The 21,091-nt window shown below is 34.2% G+C and overlaps 14 protein-coding genes and 1 non-coding gene across 15 annotated transcripts; 9 read left to right on the top strand and 6 right to left on the bottom strand.

Moving 5' to 3' along the window:
• Positions 1-108: 108 nt before the first annotated feature.
• On the top strand, positions 109-2,413 carry HYPBUDRAFT_153065 (phosphopantothenoylcysteine decarboxylase complex subunit). Its single transcript, XM_020221350.1, has one exon. The coding sequence runs from the start codon at positions 229-231 to the stop codon at positions 2,230-2,232; it is 2,004 nt and encodes a 667-aa protein (XP_020076234.1). The 5' UTR covers positions 109-228; the 3' UTR covers positions 2,233-2,413.
• On the bottom strand, positions 2,259-3,314 carry CCE1 (cruciform cutting endonuclease; the record flags this gene model as incomplete). Its single annotated transcript, XM_020218736.1, has 1 exon — positions 2,259-3,314. The coding sequence occupies one exon, from the start codon at positions 3,312-3,314 to the stop codon at positions 2,259-2,261; it is 1,056 nt and encodes a 351-aa protein (XP_020076233.1).
• A 1,233-nt stretch (positions 3,315-4,547) lies between these two features.
• Positions 4,548-4,917, top strand: HYPBUDRAFT_153064 (uncharacterized protein). The gene has a single exon (XM_020221349.1). It carries the CDS (start codon positions 4,571-4,573, stop codon positions 4,754-4,756), a length of 186 nt encoding a protein of 61 aa, XP_020076232.1. The 5' UTR covers positions 4,548-4,570; the 3' UTR covers positions 4,757-4,917.
• On the bottom strand, positions 4,918-6,629 carry TRM1 (tRNA (guanine26-N2)-dimethyltransferase). Its single transcript, XM_020221348.1, has one exon. The coding sequence runs from the start codon at positions 6,593-6,595 to the stop codon at positions 5,009-5,011; it is 1,587 nt and encodes a 528-aa protein (XP_020076231.1). The 5' UTR covers positions 6,596-6,629; the 3' UTR covers positions 4,918-5,008.
• Positions 6,630-6,804: 175 nt separating this feature from the next.
• Positions 6,805-7,129, top strand: HYPBUDRAFT_11759 (uncharacterized protein; the record flags this gene model as incomplete). The annotated part of the gene is made up of 2 exons (XM_020219183.1): positions 6,805-7,066; positions 7,107-7,129. The coding sequence occupies 2 exons, from the start codon at positions 6,805-6,807 to the stop codon at positions 7,127-7,129; spliced, it is 285 nt and encodes a 94-aa protein (XP_020076230.1).
• A 444-nt stretch (positions 7,130-7,573) lies between these two features.
• Positions 7,574-9,651, top strand: HYPBUDRAFT_162019 (palmitoyltransferase; the record flags this gene model as incomplete). The annotated part of the gene is made up of 2 exons (XM_020222552.1): positions 7,574-7,781; positions 8,561-9,651. The coding sequence occupies exons 1-2, from the start codon at positions 7,739-7,741 to the stop codon at positions 9,649-9,651; spliced, it is 1,134 nt and encodes a 377-aa protein (XP_020076229.1). The 5' UTR covers positions 7,574-7,738.
• HYPBUDRAFT_6450 (uncharacterized protein) lies at positions 9,640-10,209 on the bottom strand (the record flags this gene model as incomplete). Its single annotated transcript, XM_020223581.1, has 1 exon — positions 9,640-10,209. The coding sequence occupies one exon, from the start codon at positions 10,207-10,209 to the stop codon at positions 9,640-9,642; it is 570 nt and encodes a 189-aa protein (XP_020076228.1).
• A 153-nt stretch (positions 10,210-10,362) lies between these two features.
• HYPBUDRAFT_153061 (glucan endo-1,3-beta-D-glucosidase) lies at positions 10,363-12,668 on the bottom strand. The gene has a single exon (XM_020221347.1). The coding sequence runs from the start codon at positions 12,581-12,583 to the stop codon at positions 10,475-10,477; it is 2,109 nt and encodes a 702-aa protein (XP_020076227.1). The 5' UTR covers positions 12,584-12,668; the 3' UTR covers positions 10,363-10,474.
• Position 12,669: 1 nt separating this feature from the next.
• HYPBUDRAFT_153060 (uncharacterized protein) lies at positions 12,670-13,122 on the top strand (the record flags this gene model as incomplete). Its single annotated transcript, XM_020221346.1, has 1 exon — positions 12,670-13,122. A coding segment is annotated over exon 1 (181 nt), but the record flags the coding sequence as incomplete, so codon positions are not given.
• A 68-nt stretch (positions 13,123-13,190) lies between these two features.
• Positions 13,191-16,321, top strand: DAL81 (Dal81p). The gene has a single exon (XM_020221345.1). It carries the CDS (start codon positions 13,371-13,373, stop codon positions 16,254-16,256), a length of 2,886 nt encoding a protein of 961 aa, XP_020076225.1. The 5' UTR covers positions 13,191-13,370; the 3' UTR covers positions 16,257-16,321.
• Positions 16,322-16,384: 63 nt separating this feature from the next.
• On the bottom strand, positions 16,385-17,038 carry ARC19 (Arc19p; the record flags this gene model as incomplete). Its single annotated transcript, XM_020219719.1, has 2 exons — positions 16,982-17,038; positions 16,385-16,897 (listed from the first exon to the last, which is right to left on the bottom strand). Exons 1-2 carry the CDS (start codon positions 16,982-16,984, stop codon positions 16,385-16,387), a joined length of 516 nt encoding a protein of 171 aa, XP_020076224.1. The 5' UTR covers positions 16,985-17,038.
• Positions 17,039-17,569: 531 nt separating this feature from the next.
• On the bottom strand, positions 17,570-19,099 carry HYPBUDRAFT_86976 (uncharacterized protein; the record flags this gene model as incomplete). The annotated part of the gene is made up of 1 exon (XM_020223794.1): positions 17,570-19,099. A coding segment is annotated over one exon (1,530 nt), but the record flags the coding sequence as incomplete, so codon positions are not given.
• A 312-nt stretch (positions 19,100-19,411) lies between these two features.
• On the top strand, positions 19,412-19,493 carry HYPBUDRAFT_t108. The gene has a single exon. It is a non-coding gene; the product is annotated as a tRNA-Ser (tRNA).
• A 106-nt stretch (positions 19,494-19,599) lies between these two features.
• Positions 19,600-20,331, top strand: HYPBUDRAFT_241159 (uncharacterized protein; the record flags this gene model as incomplete). The annotated part of the gene is made up of 1 exon (XM_020223272.1): positions 19,600-20,331. The coding sequence occupies one exon, from the start codon at positions 19,600-19,602 to the stop codon at positions 20,203-20,205; it is 606 nt and encodes a 201-aa protein (XP_020076222.1). The 3' UTR covers positions 20,206-20,331.
• A 90-nt stretch (positions 20,332-20,421) lies between these two features.
• Positions 20,422-20,916, top strand: HYPBUDRAFT_148916 (uncharacterized protein; the record flags this gene model as incomplete). Its single annotated transcript, XM_020220162.1, has 2 exons — positions 20,422-20,495; positions 20,577-20,916. 2 exons carry the CDS (start codon positions 20,422-20,424, stop codon positions 20,914-20,916), a joined length of 414 nt encoding a protein of 137 aa, XP_020076221.1.
• Positions 20,917-21,091: the final 175 nt, after the last annotated feature.

The following is a 21,091-nucleotide window of genomic DNA, read 5'->3' as shown; positions in this document are numbered from 1 at the left end:
GTACGGAGGTTTATTTGAGGCTAGAAAAAAAATTGCCTCAAAGATTCCGAGAGGATCTTTTTGCTTTTTTTTTTTCCACTTAAAACTTTTACTCCATACTTCAAAGTCAAGAGAAGCTGAGAATCAAGAAGCAGTATATCATATAAGCCTTGTTATATTGGAAGTAAAATAAGATTTTTAGTCTAACGTCCCTGCTTAGCTTTTGATCTTTTCTTTTTATTTTGAATCATGTCAGATCAATCGAATGCTGGTAAAGCAAATCAAACTGGTGGTAAGCTGAATGCAGCAAACACTGTTAATATTCGAACAGATTCAAACAATCCACTTAAGTCTTCGATCAATGAAAAACGGAACCCATTAAATGCAGAAAAACGGTATCCATCCGGTTCAGAAACACCAACATCGAAAGCTGCTCAAACTCCTCAAACGGGTAGAACCCATGCATTAACATTGAACCAATCCCCAGCATCTCCTAATATTTCATCTCTGGTACTTCAGTCAAATAATAGTGAGTCAAGTTCTGGGGTTAATACTACGGCTCCTAGTGGTGCAGTGCCACCACCTTTGAAAGCAACACAATCAGTATCATTTTGCGATTTAGATGGACAAGAGAGATCAAGAAGATTCACTATATCTGCACATCCATCGAGTGCTAACGTTACTACAACTAATCAAGAATCAAGTCAAGAGGGGGGTATTATTGAAGAGCAAGAAGGAACGCATGTACAACAGCCACAACCTCATAAATTGAATAGAGATTCATCAATTTTGTCATCTCGAAAAGCATCATTTCAAAACAGTTCAACACCAAGTTCTAATATTAAAGCTCAAAGCAGACAAAATTCATCTTCTAATAATGACGTATTACAATTTTTGGCTAATTCAAACTACAAACAACAAAAAGAAAATACACCTAATGTAAGTCATGGTTACTTTACTTCAAGTAATAATTCATCCCGAGTTAATTCACCAACACTTGATAATTCCCATTTTAAAACAAATTTCAACTTAGATTCAACTAGTGAATTGAAAAAATCAAATAATACATCACCACCGCCACCACCTTCAGCCATCCCCACTTCAAGCTCGCTGCAAGAAATAACAAGTCCAACAGATCAGCAAAGAAGTCTACCTATCAAGATTCAAAGTAGTTCCAATAGTAATAGTGCTAACGTATCCAGGAAAAATTCCACTAGTATTAAAAAATCAAATAAAACAATTGTTGCTTCACCAGTTGGACCACCAGTACCATTTCAGCAATATTTAACTAAAGAAGATGATGGGAAATTTCATATTTTACTTGCATGTACTGGATCAGTAGCCACGATCAAAGTACCAATGATTATTGATAAGTTATTTCAAATATATGGAACTAATAAGATATCAATTCAATTAGTTGTTACTAAATCAGCCGTTCATTTTTTGAAAGGGTTGAAAATACATAATGATGTTAAGATTTGGAGAGATGAAGATGAATGGGCAAATTATAATGAGAGCTGGTCAACGACTACTACCACCACAACGGAGAGTAATAATAATTTAAATGTAAATAAAAAGGCTAAGAATCCGTATGAAAAATTGATTTTACATAATGAATTAAGAAAATGGGCAGATATAATGTTAATTGCGCCATTATCAGCCAATACATTAGCCAAATTTTCCAATGGGATTGCTGATAATTTATTAACTTCAATTATAAGGTCCTGGGGCCCATCTACATCTACCAGTAATGATACTTTATCGAAGCCGATTTTGGTGGCACCAGCAATGAATACATTTATGTATACCCATCCAATTACTTCTAAGCAATTGAAGTTAATATCATCGAGTGATTTTGGAATTGAAGTATTAAAGCCGGTTGAAAAAGTGTTGGTATGTGGGGATATTGGAATGGGAGGAATGAGAGAATGGTCGGATATAGTGGATATATTAAGAAGAAGAATCACTGCATTGAAAGCAGAGAAACTTGATGATGGGTTACATGAAGAGGAGGATGAAGAAGAGGATGAAGATGAAGAAGACGAAGAGGAAGATGATGAAGAGGAAGATGATGAAGATGAAGACGATGAAGATGACGACGAGGATGACGACGAAGATGACGATGCAACCAAGAATGATGATATGATATTTGAGATTACTGATTCCGAGATAAAAGACGGAGTCAAGACCAAAGAAGAATTGAGTAATAAAATCACTGAACAACAACCACCTGAAACGCAGAATATATTATAGAATTACAAGAAGAATAGATCAGGAGGTTATTTCATTTGCAAGTTCAAATTTTTAGCGTATTCAAAGTATTTATCATTTAAATTATTTACAAACGAGTCTAAATCCAAATCGTGTTGAATAACGTTGGCTAGACTTGATTGATTTTGTAGGAATTGAATCATCATATAGTTGTATAATAAACAATCTACCAAATCGTCAATTTTTGAAATTTTATTGGAAGAATGAGCATTGATTAATTTTAATAGGTAATTTGGTTTTTTATCAACTATTGATAAATCTTTTAAATCAATATCTAACTTTATGATATTATTAGTTAATAAATGTAATACTAAATTAATTCTTAGTTTTTTGGTTAATAACGAATTAAATTTAATATTTGATTTTTTCAAAAATCTATTAATCCAAAAATTGACCATATTTCTTGAATTTAACGGTATAACTAAGGGATTAAACTTTTCATTATATAATTTATTAGTATAAATACTTGAATATAACATATTTTCCAAAGTATAATTGGTTAGCACTGTTGGTAACGTTGCTGTCAAGCCATTTGATCTTGTTCTTTGATTTTCAATGGTTATTATTTTAGGAAATGGGGGGATCATAATAATCTGATTTATAATACAATTACTTAAATAACTTAAATGATTTTTCTCATCAATTATATTTGATAATTGATTATACTTAAATTTTTCATTCAAATTAATATTTTGCCAATTTTCCAAATTAATATTTTGCCAAATTTCCAATTGATTATTTTGCCAATTTTCCAATTGATTATTTTGCCAATTTTCCAATTTATTATTTTGCCAATTTTCCAATTTATTATTTTGCCAATTTTCCAATTTAATATTTGAAAAATCTAATTTACTTTTACAATAAGCAAAATTTTTTATTCCAATATCAATCGATAGGATATCAATATTATCCCCGGTAACGTTATATAGTTTTAATCCATTGTAGATCAGATCAATCTTATTCTGCTTGGTTCCCTCGGTGGGGAACCCGCAGTTGAGCGCCACTTGAGTCAAGGTACTTGATTTATATTTGCTAAGCACTTGAACCGTTCTGGAGTAATTCATTGGTGATGTATCTTGCACCACCTCCGTACATTAGTGTTTTCTTTGAATGAACCGAGAAAAAAAAAACATCAGGATTGCAACCCATCCACCTCCGTACATCCCCAACATCTACAAATAACCTCCAGACAACACACTGAAATCCAGTATAGGATCAAAGCCTTGGAAAACATTGGATTTTGCAAGCTTGTATTTAGTAACTTTTGTATTTAGTAACCTTTGTATTTTCAGTAACCTTTGTATTTAGTAACCTTTGTATTTAGTAACCTTTTTATTTAGTAACCTTTGTATTTAGTAACCTTTGTATTTAGTAACCTTTGTATTTAGTAGCCTTTGGGGGTAAACTCTACAAATTGTTTTTGTAGGTAAAGCTTAGAAGTTTTTAAGTAACCTTTGTAGCTGGTTAAATAGTCTGTTTGTGGATGCAAAAAAAACAAAACCATGGAGTTTGACGACATTGCGTTGGTGTCACGACATTTTATTGTGATCCAGTGATTGTGATTAACTCAGTCGCTTAACCCACGAGCATGATTGTGAGTGGGCGATTAGGATATATGGGTTACCATGAGCTATTGATTATGAGATTCGTATCTACACGATTTACCATCGTCAGTCGTATTCCAACCCGTGCATCAGGCACCAGTGACAGTAACTCCAGTGCTAACAAAACACCAACAGTAGCAGGAGGTGACCCGTAGGGTGTCACAGCACAAAATGTACGGAGGTGTGAACACAGCCCTGTGGTGGTGCTGTCGCATCGGGTCGTGCGCGCGCCGCCCACGGTCAAATTAGTCGAGGCATTGTCCGAAAATGGTTAAATTATGAAGGGCGGGTCCCCTTTTAATCAAAATGGTGGAGGCATCTTTGGGTTAATTTTAGTATCTTATGACCATTTTTATCTTTTTACGTTGCTCGCGTTTCTTTTCTTGTTAGTAGCCAATTTCAGTTTAGTATCTTAACATCTACTTGTTAGAGGTTAGTGTCCCTTCGGGGAGGTTGGTTTGTATGGTTGATTAGGTAGTGAAAAAGAAAAGTGAAGTGAACAGGGCGATGTTGTTGTTGTTGTTTTTTTTTTTTTTTTTTTTTTTTTCTTTTATATCTGGCTGTAATTGGTATCCACACGGTTCCATGCCATTCTTTGAAATTCGATTTTTTTTGCCCTTGTCCCTCAATTAATATAAATATCAAGGCTTTTCCATAGCTTTCTCAGTTGTTCCGTTTCTTCTTTTCCTCCACTATCTACACATATCCTATCCACAATGCAATTCAAATCCGTCGTCATTGCTTTAACTGCTGTCTCTGCTGTCTCTGCTGCTAACGCTTCTAACGGTACTAACGGTACTAACGGTACCTCCAGCTCTTCTTCTGCTGACTCTGGTGCTGGTGCTGTCGGTGCCGGTTTATTCGGTGCTGCTGCTGCTGCTGGTGTTGCTTTATTATTATAAGCTTATCCAGTTCTAATATTACTATAATTTTTTAATTCATTAATTTTGTTTTTTGTCTTTTAATTATTCATTTTTAATTTTGTATTAAAAAAAAGAATGTTTTACTTTTTGGGCTGAAATAATGCTTTTTTTTTTCTTAATAATTTAATTTTTTATATATACACCCTTTTTTTTTATTTAATTGTATAGATTGCTAATAGGCTACATTGGCAATATATCTAATTAGTTTATTGTTGTGTTTTGTAGAGGTATTTATTGACTGGGTTTGGATTTGGGCCCCCAGTTCTTTGTTGGATTTTCTTGAAATCTAAGCATTTTCACCTTTCTCAATTGGGAAATCTTGTCGCTGGTGGCATTGGCGGTCTTGAAATTGATTTTTTGCAATTCACTGGCACTCCAATTGATATTGGCCAATATCTTATACCCAATCATTCCGGGAGTTAAATTGGGATTGCTAATGGGGTTGGCTTCAAGTCGGTTGATTTTCTCCTGCAACTTGTCCCGTTTGTCGCCGTCCATCTCGGCCACTTTCTCTCGGTACTCAATTATCAATTTCTCATTACTGAGTTTCAACCACGCTTGATTAATCTTAAGAATTTGGTCCCAGGGAGCATCGGTCTTGATACAGTTTTTTTTGGCGTGGGTTAATGATACCTGGTATCCCAAATCCCCAACGGCTTTGGCAAAATCATTGATTGGCATGGGCGGGGCCTTCATAAACGATGATAATTGATTTAAATTAAAATAGAATGGTTCCTCCAACTCTTCAAGCGCAAGAGTTAACATGCCTCTGATTCTTTCTCGGGTCTTGTATACCTCTTCGTCAATATCCTCTTGTAATACTTGCTTAATAAAAGCTTCATTTTGGATCTTATCCCCCCACATTGGTCCGGCAATATTAAAATAACTTTGACAATATTCACAATTTTCTCCAATGGTTATTTTTTTCGCAGTTTGATACTTCTTATCTTGCTTTCTTCCTAAGTATTGATTCTTATTTTGTCCACATCCACTACAATGATAGGTAATCATGGTTTTGGATGCTAAATTCTTAACTTCAATTGGACTCGTTTTAACTCTGATAAATAATCGGAAATAAAAATCAATACTCAAACTCAACATTGGTTCAATTGTTTTTTTATACTTAGCAGCTTCTCTAGCTATCGTCCCCAATATTAATCGAAGTCCAACCTCGTGATTCATCTCATTCCCCATAAACGTATTCCCAAAATTATTACCCCCATATAATGCAAAACATTTCTCTGGATACCCACTTCCTGCTAACACTCCTGCATCGGTACACGTAACCAAAAGCATCCCGTCTTCTTTAATGGCTTGTAATGCCAGATCAATAAATGGGGTCGCCGTTCCATAAGGATCTAAATCAATAACGTGGAATTTCTCCTTAACCGTTGACATATACTTAATTGCATCTCCTAAATTTCCTTCCACTTTCTCTTGTAATTCATTATATTCGATGTTTCGATTAATCGAATTAACCGCTTCCCCCAATAAATCATTGGCAATCACTTTCTCAACTTGTGGTATCTCGTGCCCATACCTTAATGCCCTTAATCCAGTGGCTGATAATGCTTCTAATATCCGGATATAAGCAGGAGACTCGACACTTTCATCATTCAATTTTCTCTTCTTCTTAAGATCCCTACTTCCTTCTTTCCCCTGTTGATAAAGTTTCAGCCAGGATCTGATCCCCATAACCGATAAATCTCGATTGAATTGTTGTATGGGGTTATAAAATACTTTATCCTCTTTGGGAGCCAACACAGTGGCTTTCCCTTCCTTGATCACCTGGTAATCTTCCTCTCTTATTCCGGACATCTTGACTCGTTGAAGTATTCGTCTGAACATATAGTTGCAAACAATCTCATCTCTGAAAAAAATTTCTGAAAATTATCTATTCTTCCAAAAAAAAACTACGGTGCACGGGTCTTGTTCCAACGACTCGAAGAATCAGAACAATCACAACGCCCTCAATTACTACCTCCCTACTAGAACTACTCAGAACCTTTCTTTAACCCAGGACAAGCATGGAGGAGCCGATTGACCGAGAACATGTCGACCGATTTGGTCGGTTGAATTCCATTATAGATTCAATACCCAACGAAGATACCGATCTCGAATTCTCCAGTGATGAAGATTATGAAAGTGACGATACCGATGAATTGAAATTATCTCCTCAAGAACAGTGGGAAGAAAGTTTAAAACAAATCAACTCACTAGTAAGCTTTGTGATCTTCCCGTTGATTGGTAAAATCCTAGGTAGAAGATTCAGTCATACTCTATGGAGACGTATATCTGAATGGTGGTTTGTTTAAAATAATTTTTATAGTTTACGATTTAATGTATGAATAGATTAATTTATTAATTTAAAATAGACTGAAAGTTTATTAATGTAGAATTGAATTATAGATTATTAATTAGATTACTAAAATCATTAGAAATATTTGGTTCCACAGTTTCTGATAATATAAGTTTTATAAATGGTTCAATTAATCCAATATTGATTCTATTCAATATTTGACTAATTAATTTATAGTATTCATCAACGGTTAATCCCGTGTCTTTGGAACTTGAGGAATTTAATGAGTTATATGAAAATAATGAAGAATTTTCAAGATCATCATTAGTTATTTGACTAACAGTACTTGGTCGATGACTATGATTCCTTGGTGATGATATAGGATTAGAATTAGTTCCTGTTCCAAGCAAATTAGCCTTTATCATTTGTTCTTTCAATATTTCAAAAATATTTAATAACAATTTAATAATTATTTTAAATATGAATAAATTATCTAAGCTTATATTAATTTCTAATTTTTCAATTAATAATTGTTTCAGATTAAGCTTGATTGGGGAAGTATTTGGATTACTATGGGATGACGTTCCTCCGCTTTGACTACTATGAGTAGACTGTGCACTAGATGTATTTGAAGTATATCCTAATGCTCCATTGGATATCGAATGGCTATGTCCATGCCCATGGCTATTTCCATATTGATTGAGGGTGGAATTGGATCCACTAGTTGGCATATCTTGGATTTGAAACCCAATCCCATTTTGATTCCCAATATCAAAGTTCTTCAAAAGTACCATTAAATTCTTAATAAATTTGGTTTGATATAATGATAAGTTAACTTGGGCCTTATTACTTTGATTAGATATAATCGTATCATTATCATTGAATGGATCATTACTGGGACTGGAATTAGCACTGGGTGACCCTGTTCCTCCTGGCACTACCCCTCCATTCTTATTCTTTAAATTATTCAAATTATTAACAAAATTTTGTTGGTGTTGTTGTTGTTGGTGGTGGATTTCCTCATCTATATGTAATGATTTCAATAAATTACCCAAAGATATCCCTAACTTCAACAACTTATTAGAATTAATTGGGAATTTATGGGCTAATCCTCCAGATTCAATACTAGTATTATTTAATGGTGCTAATTGATCATAATTTAGCCTATAAACATTAAGAAAAAACTTGGATTTATTATTGGATTTAGGATCAAAAGGAACAGTTTCAAGCAAATGATTCAAATTCAATATCTCTGCCTCTAAATTCTCAAGATTGGACATTATCAACGGGTATGGTCCAGGTCTATTAAGAAAGAATCTCCTTGGAAAACCCAAAACATAACGAAAAAACGATTCCTGAAAAACGATACCAAAAAGAAAAAAGTTTTTCTCGCTTACGCCGTTTTCACAAATATCAATCTAAAACCAGGTACGCCTACGTCAAGGTACTTCATTGGCTGATTATGTCATTCTTCACGATAATAGTGTTTTTGATCCTTCTACTGTCGATAATATCATGTATAATACTTTTTGGGGATTCACCTAATCTACGCAACTCTTTCATCCATAGGTTAAGAGGACGAATCATTGAAGTATTTGGTCTGGCTGTCAAATACTTTAATTATCTTGATCAAAGATTAGATAATAAGCTATTGTCATACTTGAATTGGCTAATACCAATATTTTATTTATCAATTGTAACATTTTGTTTCCATTTGTTTTTCAAAAATGTATATTTTGAATTGCCAAAGTATATACTAAGTTCCACGAGTCATTCCTTTTATATTGCGTTTACAATCATTCTAGTTTATATATCTAGTGCTCTAGCTATTTTTTCAAACCCTGGTAAGATAACGCCTGGCAATGTTGTTCAAGTCAATAATCAATTTGTTTTCAATAATTTGATTTTCTTCCCTAACAGAAAATGTCATACTTGCAAATTGATAAAGCCGGCTAGATCCAAACATTGTTCTGTTTGTAATCATTGTGTGATGTTGTTTGATCATCATTGTATATGGGTTAATAATTGTATTGGTTTTTATAATTACAAGTGGTTTTTCTTGTATTTGATTGCAAATATTAATTTATTAACGTATGGTGGTTATATTTGTTTTAAAATGCTTAAAAGTCATAAAAATCATTTAAATTATTGGGATTTGATCACTAGAACAAATGAATCAAATCGAATAGCCGGGATTTTCGTTATTCTTTGTTCAACCTTTGTCTTTATCACCTCCTTATTTACCGGTCTTCATTTGAGATACATCTATTTGGGTGTGACAACGAATGAGTTGGATAAATGGAGTGACATCGAGTATCTCGTCAAATTGGGAGTCTTGTATTATATTGAGGAATTGAAAACTTATGTTGAGAAAGCATCACTTAATCAAACTGGATCTTGTGACCCAAGTGTTAATGAAACTGTGTTCATAAACATTTCAAATGATCTGATTCTCTGTACCTTGAATGACTCAAAGAATTACCATATAAGAAAAGTTCAATCAGTTGAAAATGATCTAATTAATATTTATGATCGAGGGTTTTTCAATAATATTAAAGAAAGGTTATTCACCTAGTAATTTCATGATTCTCTTGGGAATCTTTATAGGTTCAATTCTACGTTTATACTCACTAGTTTCTGATCTAATTATATTTTCTCCCCCTTTAACAAATTTACTTTCATGATTGTAGTCAAACTCTTTTACTTGGGAAAGTTTATCGAAAACTTTTATGAAGAGCTTTCGTTCTTCTATTGTCAAAGGCTGATACTTTTCCTGGTTATACTTAATTGCATAAATATAAAGCCTGAACTTAGTTAACAAGTTTCCAGAATCGGTATTTAAATTCTCATATAGCTTCAATTTGTCAAAATTATCTAGTATCATATCACAAATAACACTCTTGGAGTCATCTACCTCAACATCTCTCTCCTTCTTACGCTTTCCTTTACTCAAAAACTTGATGTTCATGGAGTTCACTTTTTCATTTAAACTAATGGGTTTATTGTCAACCTCAAGTCGCTTGTGTTTTCTCTGCTCAATTCGATCCTGTATATCCTCTTCATCTTGAATGTCTGCTATAGACAATAAATTCCTGTTTCTTTTCGATTTAGTGGTTGCATTTTGTTTTGCCATCTATCACTGAAAACTTTGTCTGATTTACCATAAGTTGGTGTATTTGGTTGATCCCAAAAGTCATTAGACTTTTTCTCTAACCGAATTTTGAAAAGTTTTCTCAAATTATTGCAAAAAAAAAGAATTATCAAATACAATGCTCTACAATCATAATTTTTTCATCCATTTATTCACCTGAAAACCTATCAAGACTATCACTAACGTCTTGGATCAAAAATCATATAGAAAGAATATAAAAGCAAGATAAAAGCAAGGTCCAGCCTCTTCAAGAGGAAGCACCAACACCAGCACAATATGCCAATGACCAAGTCAAAGACATACCGTTATCGAGATGTTTAGAAGAGAAGTCGCTACTACTAAAGAATTTGTAAGCAGCGTCTGGATCAAACAAAGCAACATTCAACATCAAAATACCTTTCCAACCATCATCGACGCTGTCAATAATACTTGATAATTTAGAGTCCCATTCTTCTTTAACATAAGATGGTCTTCTAACAAAAGACGAAGCAGCACTAATGGGGAGCATATGAATACCATGAATGTATTCAGTGTTTGCGCCGAAATAAGTAGTGTAATCGAGTTTATTATCAAAAGTAATCCCAGCAACTTTGTTTGGAATGAATTGAGAAGGTTGAACAGTGTTATTATCTTTAAGATAAAAATATAAATCAAGACTTCTTCTTAAAATAGACAACATTAATAAAGATCTATTTTCTAAATTAGAATCACCAATAATTGACCCCCATAACCTTAACGCCAAAACATGATGAACATCTTCACTTGTCAGCTCTTCATTTTTACCATCACCTGCACTTGTCATTCCTGCTGCCCACAGATGCCCAAGGAAGAAATCAAAACATCTAAAAACTGGGAAATAAGAGTCTGAAGTAGTTGGGTTAGCAATGTCCCTTGCTAAACTATTTCCCCAACTTTTATAATCATTAACCCAAGATCCACCCATATCAGAGTCAACCTTAGCAGTTAACGCAAGAGCATGAAGATGATAACCATAATGGAAATGGTGATCATTGTAAGTGTTAGCACCATAATCAGAATCAGTTGGAGCAGAAGTAACGACACCTTTACAAGTGGTATCATAAATCAATGGATAATTTTGTTTATTTTGGGCAAATTTTTCAAATGATTTTTTCAATTTTGGAAGTAAGGTATTAGTTAATCCATCATCTTTCAAAATAAAACGGCAAGTGTATAAGACAGTTGCATACTTTGATAGAACTTTTCCTGCAGTATACATTGAATCGGAATTAGATTCATTTTCAACATCACCTTCAACTTCTTTTGCAGCAGCAGATTTGATTGCAGATAATGCATTTTCAGAATAATTTGGTGATTTACCGCTAATTGTAGTAAATGGATCAAAGCTAATCTTGGAATTGATGGTTTCATTCATAGATAAAGTATTAGTAAGACATCCAACCATTTTACCCTTGGTGGTGGAATCAATTTTGAAAGAAGTAGCTGACTTCTTAGTTGCATCATCAAAAGAGGATTTATGATGAGGCAAGGCAAAAATCAAAGTAGTACCACTATTAGAGGATCCCTCGGTAGCATAATTAATTTTATAATTGAAAGTTGAATTGGAAACACTACCACTTACTGAAACATCGGTAGGATAACATCCAGCAGCCTGATCATAAGCAGAATCTTCACCAAAACCAACTTGGAAAATAGCTCCATCAACTGATTGATTACCAATAATGGTATTGGAGTCTTTTAATTTCAAATCCAAACTTTGACCTTCAGGAAGACTAACAAATAAAGACCAAGTGGTTTGGTTATTCAATTTAATAGTATACTTATTGATACCATTCTTAGGAGAAGTTTGGCCATCAACCGATACAAAACCAACGGCAGAATTAATTTGGGGGATTAAATCATGATATACAGCCGTGACAAAACCCATACCTTCAGCCAAAGGAGCCTCCAAATATTTCTTATCAGAGGAAGAAAACTTAGCAGTAGCAGAAAGCCTACCAGCATTAGTCAAAGAGAATGAAACTTTGGAATCAAATTCAGTAGAGCTAAATACCAATTCCTTGATACCGGTTGGATGATAAAAATACGATGGAGGGCTACCACTAGCAAAAACCCGGTCCTTTGCCTGAGCGTGGTAAGCACTCAAACCAAAGTAAGTATCGTTAGAATACGCAACACTATATGGTTGGCAGAAAACTTGGTTGGTTTGTTCTCCATCAGTCATCATGTTGGTATAAAATGAATTCGTTTCGATGGGACTATCGTTGGAAATACCACCAGGTAACTTGACTGCACCGGCCTTCTGTTCAAAAACAGATTGTGGGCCTTCAGTTGAAATGGCTTGACCAAAGACATCAGTAGCTTGAATAGTAGACATGATTTATGAGTATCCAAAGTAGCAATAGCAAGATAGGAAAAACAGATAAAGTTGCAAAAAAAAAAAAAAAACAAAAACAAAAATCACAAAAATTTGTTTTAACAGACAATTGTTATATTTTAAAGAAATACAGCCCTTTCAAATCCCACCGAAGTATCCATTCCTTTTATACCTTTGGATCATTTGTGGTTAGAAAGCCTCTCCACGGCCTATCCACAAACGAACTCTCCTGATTCTTTTTTGCAGCAATACAAGGCCATAGAAATCACGGAGGTAACCATGGATTGCAAACTTCACTTTGTCACCATTCAATGGACCCTTTTGACCATGCATTCTTTGCAATTGTTAACCCAGATCCTGTAACCAGTTCAGCTTATGGTGGTCACAATCACAACCAGAATCTAAGGGATGCTACACCCATACACCCAGCACTTAGCGATTTGCTTATATGTTTACAGGTTGCGCGCTTCCAAGCTGCAAAATCAAAAGTAAGTTGAAAATTAGGAAAATTTTGTAGGGAAGAAAAAAAAAATAAAAAGAGCCTTAATTAAACTCTGCTTATCGAGATAGAATCTACTTAGCATCGTAGAATAGCCATAGAATTAGACAAAAAATAGAGGTAATTCAAACAGAGTCGTAAGAAGTGAATAGGAAAAGTTTAATTAGTCGCCTATTGTTATATTTTCCTAGTGTAACTGGCTCAAAAAAAAAAGCTATAATAATTGTGGTTAACTGATCATTGGTTTATGAATCTTTTCCAATTGTCTAGAATTTAAACTTGCATACAATGAATGGGGATTCTGATCTGGTTTCTAATCCTAATCAAGAACCTTATGTTCACCAGTCCAATGAAAGTAAAGGCAAAGAAGATGAATCGTCTCCTCAACATCAATCCCAGAGTAAAAATGCTTCAGATCTCGCCAAACATGAAAATGGGTTTACTGACCAAAACTATTTGGATGCATCCTGGCCATCTAATCTCCTATTAGATGCAAATTCTGATATACTATATAATATGGATTTCAGTAATAATTTACACCAACCAAATACTATTGCCCATAATATCCAATATCAAAATGATATAACCACTGACCTTGATTTACATGATCCTTCTTTTGTTATGGAACACCAACCTACAGATTCAAATAAACAACCTTTACCGAATAATCAAATCCAAGTTAATCTTCAACAACAACCTGAACAACAAGTGCCCGGACAAACAACAACTATCAATACACAATCCTCACAGAAACCAAATACTATAGAACAAGCGAATAATGCCACTTCACAACAACCAGTTCCTGCAACTAAATCGAAACAACGTCGTCCGTGTGATCATTGCAGAAGAAAAAAGACTAAATGTGTTATAATTCCCGGTACTAATAATTGTGCTCAGTGTGAAACAAAATCACTTACATGTACCTATGTGGGTCAAGCTCTTAAAAGAAAACCAGTAGATTCACCTGAAGAACCAAATAAAAAACTGAAAAATAGTAAAGATTCCAACATATCTTTATCACAAAATGATATAATACCTCCAAATGTTCCAATACGCGATGTAGCTCCAATTCAGGATTATTCTTCCATGAACAACTCCCTTTTGAAAAAAACTTTATCTTTACAATTCCCCAGATCCTCATTCTATGTTGGCCCTACTTCTTACCTATATGATATTAACTTGTTGAATATGATCCTTGGTTCTCAAAATACGAAATCAGAGTCGAAACTGCCAGGTCCTCAAACAAAAGTTGAACAAATAAATTTAAATCCAAATGTTTCCCTTCGAAAAGTTGGTGCCAAAACCCAATTTATTCTCAAAGATGATCAATCTCCTCAGTCATACCAAACAATGTCAAATGATGTTGATACCATTGAAAAATTCATAGCCCCTCATGGCCAAATATTGATTGATTTATATTTCCGTATAATACATCCCTCATACCCAATCTTACATAAAAAAGTTTTTTTAGAAAAATATTCAAGAACTCATCGTGAATTCAGTGCTCCATTATTGGCAGCGGTATATGTTTTGGCTGTTCAATGGTGGGATTATGATCCTCTATTAAATCGTTTCCCAAGACCAAATGTTGACTTGATTTTAAAAATTGGTTTAAACAATTACTTTTTGGAAATTTTGAAAAGACCCAAATTGAGTGCTGTTCAAGCAGGTTTGTTACTTTTACAATGTAAACATATTGTAAGAGTTTCTCATAATGCCAATAATGCCAATAATAATAACAAAGCTACTTACTCAGACTCAGACTATAGTGACTGGGTTTTATGTTCTCAGGTAACTGCGTTAGCTGAAGAACTTGGGTTAGGCTTAGATTGTAATGATTGGAAATTACCTAAGTGGGAAAGAGGTTTACGTAAACGGTTAGCATGGGCTGTTTATATTGAAGATAAGTGGCTTTCTTTGAAAAATTCAAGACCGTCTCATATTAATTATGATAACTGGGTAGTTGTGAATCTTTTAGAGGAAGATTTCCCCGAAAAGCATGGTGATGGCGATCTAAAAGAAGGTTCTTCTGATATTGATAATGGCAAGAAAAACTTTTTATGCTTGGTTGATTTATCAATGATTTTATCTGATATACTAAGCCAATTGTATTCGATGAAAGCCATGAAGACAATCACTGACATAAGTACCGTATTAAGATTAGCCAAACCTTTGCAATTGAAGTTACGTAATTGGTATCATTCATTACCACTTGAATTACAAATGAGTTCACTTCAACCAAGAAAGTTATGTTCAAATGGTTATCTACATTTGGCATATTTCGCTACTGAATTAACTTTACACCGTAAAATTATAACAATTATTCATCAACAATCACAAAATGGTGAAGCACCACCCAATCAACTTATTCAAGTATGTCGTACAGCTGCAAAAACAAGACTTCTAGCTTCAATTGAATTCGTGAGAGATTTGAAACCTGAACATATCCACTCATTTTGGCATTCATCATCATCGGCAAATTTCACTTTGATTGGTACTTTTGCAGCTATTTTATTCATGTCTTCAAGTACCAAGGAAGAAGCTGATTTTTATAAGGACCAAATATTTAATTACAGATGGATTCTCAAAATTTCATCGAAAGGGTTTGATCAAGTGGGTGATGCGTTACTTGAATTAGACATGGTTTTAAACCATATCCCCGGAATCTTAAATGGTGGCCATGATTTACCTATGTCAATTCCAACTATTCCGAATGTTCCAACGATTGATTATCAGAAAATTCAAAGACAATCTCCTCAAAAACAAAGCCCAGTAAAACATAGCCCAGTAATCAACGGTAAAAATGGTCCTGGTTCGAAGTCGGGTGCTTACAGGATGCAAAGTCAATCAAATCATTCACCTTATAACTCACCAAGCTATTCCACCACTCCAATATCCTCACACACGGTATCTAGAGGTGGTCCCTTAATTGTTAATTCTCCTCAATCCTCTCAGGGTTTATCACCAAAAGAGATCATCAAACAACAAAGAACAGTTGTACCTTCTGGCCAGATTTCCAAGCAAAACTCAATTGTTGAAAATGATGATAACGATAACTCTCCTAGAAAGACCCTGGCAATCAATAGTCCAGAAGTGTCAAGATCTCCTCAAGTTTATATGAACACACCTCAGCTGGGGAATCACAACGATAAAAAAGAAAATTTTAGTCAATAACTTTTTGCTTTGCATTTCATGAACCTCTTTTATTTCTCATATATGTACTAATATTTACAATGAAATCATTTTATCATCTATTTTAACATATGTATTTTAAGAGTAGTAGAGAAGAAAAATAAAGTTTTTTAATCAAATGGAGTTAAATAAGCTTCTGCAATAACTCTGGCTCTTGCATTTAAGAACAATTTCATTTCACTAATTTCTTTATCAACATCCTCCATAAATTCTATGATAAAATCAACTAATTTATCTTTTAACATTTGTTCAGTATGGAAATTAGTGATCAAAAACGAAATATCATAACCTTTTATTGGAACTCTTCTTAAAATAAAGAAATTTTCAGCTCTTGAGGTTAAAAATCTAGTAAATTTATGAACTAAAATTTGTTCAATTTCATCAGCTTGTTTGATTTTGATCGAAACTCTAACAGAATTAACTGATGGTTCAATTAGGATTTTTTCATTCTCATTTCTGGCTATTATCATGGGATTTAATATTAATTCTGGATTGTGACTATTATCAACTTCAACTTCAGGTCTATTATGTCTTTCAACCAATTGTGACGAAAAGTCCTCTAAACATATGGCTGCAGTCAAGGACGATCTAACTGCTGTTAAATAGGGTCTTAACGATTGTGACTAAAATGCTGTCAGTATATTTCTCATCAGACCAATTGAAATACTTCCAATTAATCAAAATTGACGGGTTAGGTTTCAACATACCATAATGTAATGTTATGAAGATAAAAGATAATTGAAAAATTATTCGAATAAACAGAGAAAAGGAAGAACTTTTCAAATTGCTAGCGATTCGAGTTTTGATAATGCCAGGTTATTAGTCTCGTTTTTCTCCTTGAAAACAAAAAACAACCTCCACAAAAGACCCGTACAACAAATTAGAATGCAAAAAACTATAATACATTATACTATACAAATAGACTAATAATTCAACAAAACTCTCTTAGAGTTTTTAGGCTCATCTGACTTAGGTTTCTTTGGAGCTGAAGTCTGGGAGTCTGTCACTTCCTGAATTCCTCTCTTCTTTGTAGGTTTAATATTGAGATTTTGAACCATTTTACGAATTGAAGAATGAACAGAGTCTTTAATGGCCCTTTCGTGTTCTCCCTTTCGGCTTTCATAGAAGTTTGAAACTAATCTATCAAGCTCAATGAATTGCTGCTGGTGTTTAAGTTCTTTGAAGAAGCCAGACAATTCAAGATTTTTATTCAATAAAATGAAGTTTGAATCTTTTAATAAAATATTGACTTTAGTCTCGTCAATATCAGACTCTTGGGTGATAACGTTGAAGGAGTTGAATTTTTCAAGATTAGAGCTAAGGAAAAGGGCCAACGCGGAGACTTTGTATTTCAAGGAGGTTTCAAAAGAAAGTTTTGCTTTCTTTTTCAGTAGCTCCAAATCTCTTTTTAAAGTATCATAAATCACCTCGAGTTCGTTATCATTATGTGAGCTACTTTTTAAATCAAAAGACGATAATCTTTCATCTTTTATCGTAGATAAAGTTTTGAGAAAGTGTTCTTTAGAAGATAGTAAACTATCATAACTATACTCTGAAGGGTCTTGTCTTTGTAAATCTGCCATGATATTTTCAACCAAATCTTTCTTTAACTTCAACAATTGGCTTTTTTCGTCCACTATATCCCAGAAAAATTCTATTGGAGTCGATCCATTGCGACCACATAATTCTATAAATGAATCTTCATTTTCTATTATTGGGAAAATATCTTTAAATAAAGAATTAGCTTTGATAGACTGCTGATTCAAGAATTCTTTAAAAGCTTGTCTCGCCTTACGATCCGAGCGATAGTTGAATTTTTCAACTTTGGAAATATCATCACGGAGTTTTTCTAAAATTTCTGGATAAATTTTATCCAAATATAATTCAAGGATATCACATTTAGTCAAATCTGCAAAATGCTTATTTGCTTTGAACCGAGGATCTTCCTTCAATTTAGAATAAAGATCAGCCCAGTCAGTACTATCAGATACAATTTTTGGATTAATTTCAGTTAGATAAACTTGTAATTCATTCAATGCTTGACTTTTTCTTTCTTTTAAAGAAGATTCGACTTCATTCTTAAATTTAGCAATATAATTTTTATAAATTTCAGATATTTCTTTGTCACTTAATATAGCGTGTTTGAAAATAGGATTATCTTCTTCAATCAAAAGGTTTTTAATCGTGGACCAACGAGTAGTATATTTTAACTTACCATTTTCTTTCAAATCATCAAGAATGGCAAGAAAGTTTTTTTCGAAATTTTCAATAACGGCTGTTTTATTTGAAAGATCATCTTTCAATTTTTGGATCAAATAATCATCATAAAGTTTCTTTCTTTGTAGTGAATCTGGTATTGACCAATAAACTGGATCTTTGATGAATTTAGAAATGACTTTTTCAAACGACCAAGTAGAATCAACTTCATTATCTCTGAGTAATCTAACAAAGTTTTCTTCAGCCTCTTCAAAACCTGTAGTGCTTGAAGACGTCAGTATTTCGCTTGGTCTTGTTTCTTCTTTCTCTAATTCCAAATCCAAGTCACTTTTCACTTCTGCCGTTTCAACTTCAGCTTCTGCATCCGGCGCTTCTTCCTTTTCAATCAGCTCATCCTCTTTATTCTCATCAAGCTCGGCTGGTCTATCCCAGGTTGTTTCTCCTGTGGATTCATTATAGTAGTATTTCTTTCCATCATCTGTTTCGTACTCAATCCATTTACTGGTCTCAGAAGAGTCCTCGGGTAATGTCCAACTGGTTTCTTGTGTCTTCAGATTATAATAATAGGTACGGCCTTGGTCGTCCGAGACCGCTTCCCAATCACCCATGATTCTTAATTAGAATTAGACTTAGCATCAATCAGGATCTTCTTAATCCATCTTCAAAAATCGAATTTTTCTCGCACCCTCACAAATTGGGCCCCAGTTTTCATAGCGAAGATCACTCTGATCCAGAACACACACACACATACTAGATATATTGACTTTTAAATGGCATTCTTGTAAAATATAGATGAATAGGTATAGGATAAACATATTTTTAGGTGGAATATCTCAAATTTGCCAAAACACTAGTATTCAAGAAACTAAATACAAAATTCATATCCAGGAGAAAAAAAAGCTCATTCGAAGTCATGATATGGCAACTTGTCCGAGCGGTTAAGGAGATAGACTTGAAATCTATTGGGCTCTGCCCGCGCAGGTTCGAGTCCTGCAGTTGTCGTTATTTTTTTATTTTTGAATCAATTCATTTTTGCATCAACAGTTTACAGAAACAAGGTACTTTTAACAAGAATAACACCAAAAGGAAGCATTGTCACACGGTCAACATGGGAGCTAAGTATACGATCCTCGAGCTAGTTTCATTGAGACACGATAGAAAGACCAATCTTCAAGATGTTCCGTATTCCTTCAATATCAAGAGCATCAGTAACGAAATATATGAAGCGACCCCAACAGAAACAGTCAGCTGGCAAGACAACTACCATGCTCCGAAAAGTCCTTTGCGCATTCGAAGGATCCACAAGACGAGGGCACCAAGTCCCTTCGACTTGCAACATTTCCCACCGGGGTCTAGAATAATCAGAATAGAACCAGGAATGCCCATTCCAAGAGGAGCCATACCCCTACCCTTTCACTTTGAAGAAAACTACATCCCTAATGATATTCCCAGAATGAGCAGCGTTTATGAACGAAATTATTCTAGAGCCAGACCAAGGAAATTAGATTTGCAAGCATCAAAGGAGATTTCCCTAGATTTGATGGCGCCATTGAAAACGATTTCGCTTACAAAGTATGATAGTTTAGAGAACAGAGGCAATCCGTTATCTTGGAAAGGGAACCACTCCCATGGCAATACCCTTCCAGAAGCAGGGTCTCTGTCAAGCAGCGACTCCAGTGATTATAGCATTCAGATACAACTTCCCGTGCACTAGTTATATAATAAACCAGTGGTGGTGCCTAAGCACCAGTTATATAATAGATCCTTGACGGAGTCCGCCTTGTAGTCTCGTAAGCCCAATATTATGGTCGATTAGCAGCCAACTGAGCACAGCACAAAAGACCAATCTGACTAAAAAAAAAAAATTGAGTACTGAGAAGACTTGATAAGAAGCTTAGTTCTTTTGCTTCTACTGATTTACATACTAAAGATGTCTATAGATAAGGAAAATATCCGTCCAACGCATATAACGAATAAAGAATGGTACTATTTCCATATTGAATTGTACGTTTTATCCAGTTTACGAAATTTTTCGTTTTGATTTTTTTTTTTTTTTTTTTCAATACAATACTAACCCCATGGAAGAGTAGTTGATCCCGATTTCCAGCAGGGAAGCCCCAGTCTTTTCAACTCGATGGAAGTAGATAACTTAACCTGGAAAACCCTCATAGGAAATAGCTTGAAAACCCTTCATGGAATACGAGGGGACGCATGCCATTTTGATATCTTGGACAAACCAAAGTCCAAACCAGTCAACCGAGTCATAATACGAACACAGCTCGAGGATAAAGAACTATTCATCACCAGTTTAACCAACTACACGTTTTGGGTTGGTCTGCATTTAGGGTCTGAATTCGATACTGATGGGTACCTTAAAATCAACAAACAAGCACTTTACTTAGGACTTTTACTCAATGATTTTTGAAAGTTGACTAAATACACACTATATCATTCTCATCATTGTAGCATCTCATATATATATACATATATATCATTCAGGTGGCTCAAGGCTATAAGTTAAACTTATGTGCAACGGTTCAAAAAAATTCACCAAAAAACGAAATTAAGGTTGAGCGAGAATATCAACTTTTAGATCTGTC

Source organism: Hyphopichia burtonii (genome assembly GCF_001661395.1).
Source record: "Hyphopichia burtonii NRRL Y-1933 unplaced genomic scaffold HYPBUscaffold_4, whole genome shotgun sequence".
In the NCBI taxonomy this organism is placed as follows: Eukaryota; Fungi; Ascomycota; class Pichiomycetes; order Serinales; family Debaryomycetaceae; genus Hyphopichia; species Hyphopichia burtonii.
This window is presented reverse-complemented; position numbering and strand designations above follow the sequence as displayed.

Excerpts from the sequence above, each read along its gene's own strand:
- HYPBUDRAFT_153065 (XM_020221350.1), top strand. The coding sequence starts at position 229 with ATGTCAGATCAATCGAATGCTGGTAAAGCAAATCAAACTGGTGGTAAG.
- HYPBUDRAFT_153064 (XM_020221349.1), top strand. The coding sequence starts at position 4,571 with ATGCAATTCAAATCCGTCGTCATTGCTTTAACTGCTGTCTCTGCTGTC.
- TRM1 (XM_020221348.1), bottom strand. The coding sequence starts at position 6,595 with ATGTCCGGAATAAGAGAGGAAGATTACCAGGTGATCAAGGAAGGGAAA.
- HYPBUDRAFT_153061 (XM_020221347.1), bottom strand. The coding sequence starts at position 12,583 with ATGTCTACTATTCAAGCTACTGATGTCTTTGGTCAAGCCATTTCAACT.
- DAL81 (XM_020221345.1), top strand. The coding sequence starts at position 13,371 with ATGAATGGGGATTCTGATCTGGTTTCTAATCCTAATCAAGAACCTTAT.